The sequence below is a fragment of the Sinocyclocheilus anshuiensis genome, unplaced genomic scaffold (assembly GCF_001515605.1).
Source record: "Sinocyclocheilus anshuiensis isolate Anshui unplaced genomic scaffold, SAMN03320099.WGS_v1.1 scaffold265, whole genome shotgun sequence".
NCBI classification, from domain to species: domain Eukaryota; kingdom Metazoa; phylum Chordata; class Actinopteri; order Cypriniformes; family Cyprinidae; genus Sinocyclocheilus; species Sinocyclocheilus anshuiensis.
In genome coordinates this window covers 63,926-67,540 of record NW_015536465.1, presented here as the reverse complement: position 1 = coordinate 67,540, position 3,615 = coordinate 63,926, and the positions used below count along the sequence as shown (strand labels likewise).

Genomic DNA, 3,615 nt, shown 5'->3' with positions numbered 1-3,615 from the left:
CACACACACACAGACACACACACACACACACACACACACACACACAGACACACGCACACACACACAGACACACGCACACACACACCTTGCATCACAACAGCGCAATACATGTTGTAAAAATACAACAATGCAATATTCAACCATTTGATTCTGACAGTATTATTAAACATAATCTCTCATTATCGCAGAGCCCTTCATGCCATTAAAATAAAAGACACAGTCTTATGTTTTGTAGAGCTGCAGCATGAAGCATCGAGCTAGTCCTCATGTAAACACAGCATATGGACACAGTTTAAGGGTGTTTTATCATTTTAATAATAACACGTCTCATAACGTGTTATCGATCTGCCACTAATTTCTAGAGGTTGTCTTAATAACAGTAAGCTAAAAACATCACATAATCCATTAACTAAAGATACCCTGGTTTCTAATGCTAGCTGTTAGCATTTAGCCTCGTCGCTCGTTTTCATCCATTTTTATAATCAAAAACATCTTCCACACTCACATTAAGCACTGTAATAGTCCACAGGCCCATCTCTGGAGCGGCGTTAACTCCATTTAATGACGAAGTTGTGAGGAGAAATGGGATAAAACAAAGCAAACGGCTGCTGATCCGTAACCACCGGCGGCTACTATCGGTCATGTTTACTGTCCAGAGAACTGTCCAGAGACGCTCGCGCGGACACACACACACACACACACACTTGTGCGCGTGGCACGACACGTCATGCCGTCAAAAATCGGATGGTGCGCGTATTTTTTATTTTTTATTTTTTTATTTTTTATTATTGAAGAAATTATTGAACATTGCAATAAATTTGAACAATCAAATCCACATACACAAGAAAGAAGAACAATCTTAATCTGTAAGACAGCATTTAAGAGAAGAGAGAAAGAAAAAAAAACTAAAATAAAAATAAATAAATAAAACATACATATAAACAACTAAACAACAGTTCAAATTATCTTCCTTCTTCCTTAGGACAAAATCAAGGACTACAGTGGGGGAACTATACCTACAAGAAAAAAAATTCCTCCGTGAAATCTAACAGTATGTCATTCTTTTTGTTTTTAATTTGCATTAGAGACTCTTTCAAAGATTAATTTCTAATAAAAAAAAATATTACATTTTGGTATGCATTTCGCAATATTTTTGTTTATGAATGTAATATTTACCTTGCAAAATGTAAAAGTTAAGGACATAGGCAATCACTTTGCTTTTGTGTGAATAAGTGCAAATAACATCTTTTAAAGAGAGCATGTAATTAACACTTCTTTGAACAAATAAAAAGGCACTAACATCAGACCAAAATCTAAAAGACTAATCACAATTATAAAACAAATGAGACAAGTCTTCCTCATGAGCGTTACAGAGAATGCAATTAATGTCAATGTCCATGAATTTAGAAAGAGCTATGGGTACATTTTGTGAAGTATTTGGAAATGTTGCTCTTTAAGGATGGTGCGCGTACAGTACACAACAAGACACCAGGGAAAGAAATTATAGATCAATATTTCTATGAAATATGAGATATTCTTATGAAAATGTTGCCAAGTTATTACTCCCATTATAACACTCCTTTTTTCATTATGGTTTGCCCCAAGAACACATTAATATGCAAACTATATGCAGTGTATAGATACATTGAATAAAATGGGAATATCAATTTATGGACATTTTACGCACATATTGCATAAAGTAAAATAATATATCAAATCATTCTGTTTTATCTTTCATAACATAGGCTAGTTGAGAATCAGCTTTGTACAAAGTTTGGTTAAAAATAGTCTGAAACCTAAAAACTGACTGGTGAACGAAAAAAATATAAAAAATAAATCATGCCTATACATGCCTTTTCATGTCTATTTATTTTTTATTTTATTATTATTTTTTTTTTATAACTTTGTCCTGACGTCCTCTAGAATAAAATATATTTAAAAAAAATTTTTTTTTTTTGTCTACATTCGTTTCTTAGGCTCCTTTTTTTTTTTTCATTTGTTTGTCAGCAGCAGGAGATGGAAATAACTTGAGTCAGTTATTAAAAAAGAAATGGATAATTTTACCTTGATTTATTTAATATTGTAATGCCTGTAAATAATAACGTTTATACATTATTGATTTATTTAGAAATTAACAAATTGCTTTAAAACAGGGTTGAAACCCTATGGAGATAGTAGTTTCACCTTATAACTTCAATATCTTTTTTTAATGGTTGTGCAGATTGCCTCATAATTTGGGTATGGTCATATCTACTGAGTTCACTTGACTTTGTAATGCTATGGCATCTAGAGACACATAAGAAGATCACTAGCCCAATGTAAGCAATGGTATAAAAACACTGGGCGGGCTTCTGCCTTTCTGCCACTGAAATCATAAGTGAACAATATTAATAAATGGCACATTCTGACTATTACTAGACAACATTTCAGATAACATTTATGGCAGCACTTCAAAGCAAACTTTATTTTGTTAGCAGTATTTAATAAGACATTGTTCATAATGGCAGTAATTAATTGCACACTCTCAATCTCAAATGAATGCAGATATCACTACTGTACCTCAATCAGAAGCTACAGTAATAAAATACTTCACATTTAAACACTTCTGTAGATTCCTCTAAAGATTCTGAGTTTCTTCATGTCAGTTTAACTTCCAAGTTAAAATATAAAAAACACTATATAAGAAAAACAGCTTGTTCTTTATATTTACAAAATGCATTTCTAATATACAAATTGGATTCTATGCAAAAACAAAGTTCACATGATGCTTAAAATCACAATTTAGCTTAATTTTATAAATCCTGAACACAATTACATTATATTACATAACAGTCTCTTCATCACTTCAGAAAAATACAGGGCTTGTTTTCAAACATTTGTAGCGTCACAGTTTTGCGGTCTGTACGTCAGCATGCATTAAGGCAGAGACAACACCATGGTAAAGCTTTCAGACAGGGTCCACCAGGTGAGTTTAGGGTCCATCGTGTTTCTGTGCACTGTGAAATATGTGAGGTCAAACATGCAATGAGGTTTTATTCACACTGCACTCGATTTGACATTTTGCACGAGATGAAATCAGAGATTTGTTGTCGTAGCTATTCACAGACACTACTGTTCAAACACTTGGAGTTGGTAAGATTTTTAAATGATTTTGAAAGAGGTCTCTATATTTGACCAAAAATACAGTAAAAACAGTGATATTGTGAAATATTATTACATAATAATTAATCCTCTGCAGTGAATGGGTGCCTTCAGAATGAGAGTCCAAACAGCTGATAAAAACACAATAATCCACACGTAATGCAAGTAATTCATAAACGGCATGTCTGTAATTAACAGATCCATAAAGATGTTTTTAACTTTAAACCATTGCTTCTGGCTAAAATATGAGTTCATAATCCATAATATTGCTTTCTCCAGTAAAATGGTTGTGTTGTCTGAATCAGGAGAGAAATGTGCACAGATCAAGCACTGTTTACAAGCTAAAACAGATCTAAATAAATATGCCTTGATGGATTTGTTTCTTACAAACACAGCTTTTGGCTACATAAGACATTAACTGATGGACTGGAGTGGTGTGGATTATTGTGATGTTTTTATCAGCTGTTTGGACTC

The 3,615-nt window shown here is 33.0% G+C and overlaps 1 protein-coding gene across 1 annotated transcript in view; it reads right to left on the bottom strand.

The window, feature by feature from the left end:
• Positions 1 to 717, bottom strand: part of LOC107688162 (transmembrane protein 87A-like) — a 14,658-nt gene extending 13,941 nt beyond the window's left edge. The window contains exon 1 of the mRNA XM_016485784.1: positions 506 to 717. Within this exon, the coding sequence (XP_016341270.1) occupies positions 506 to 643 (138 nt within the window). The 5' untranslated portion in view covers positions 644 to 717. The remainder of the gene's footprint in view (positions 1 to 505) is intronic.
• Positions 718 to 3,615: the final 2,898 nt, after the last annotated feature.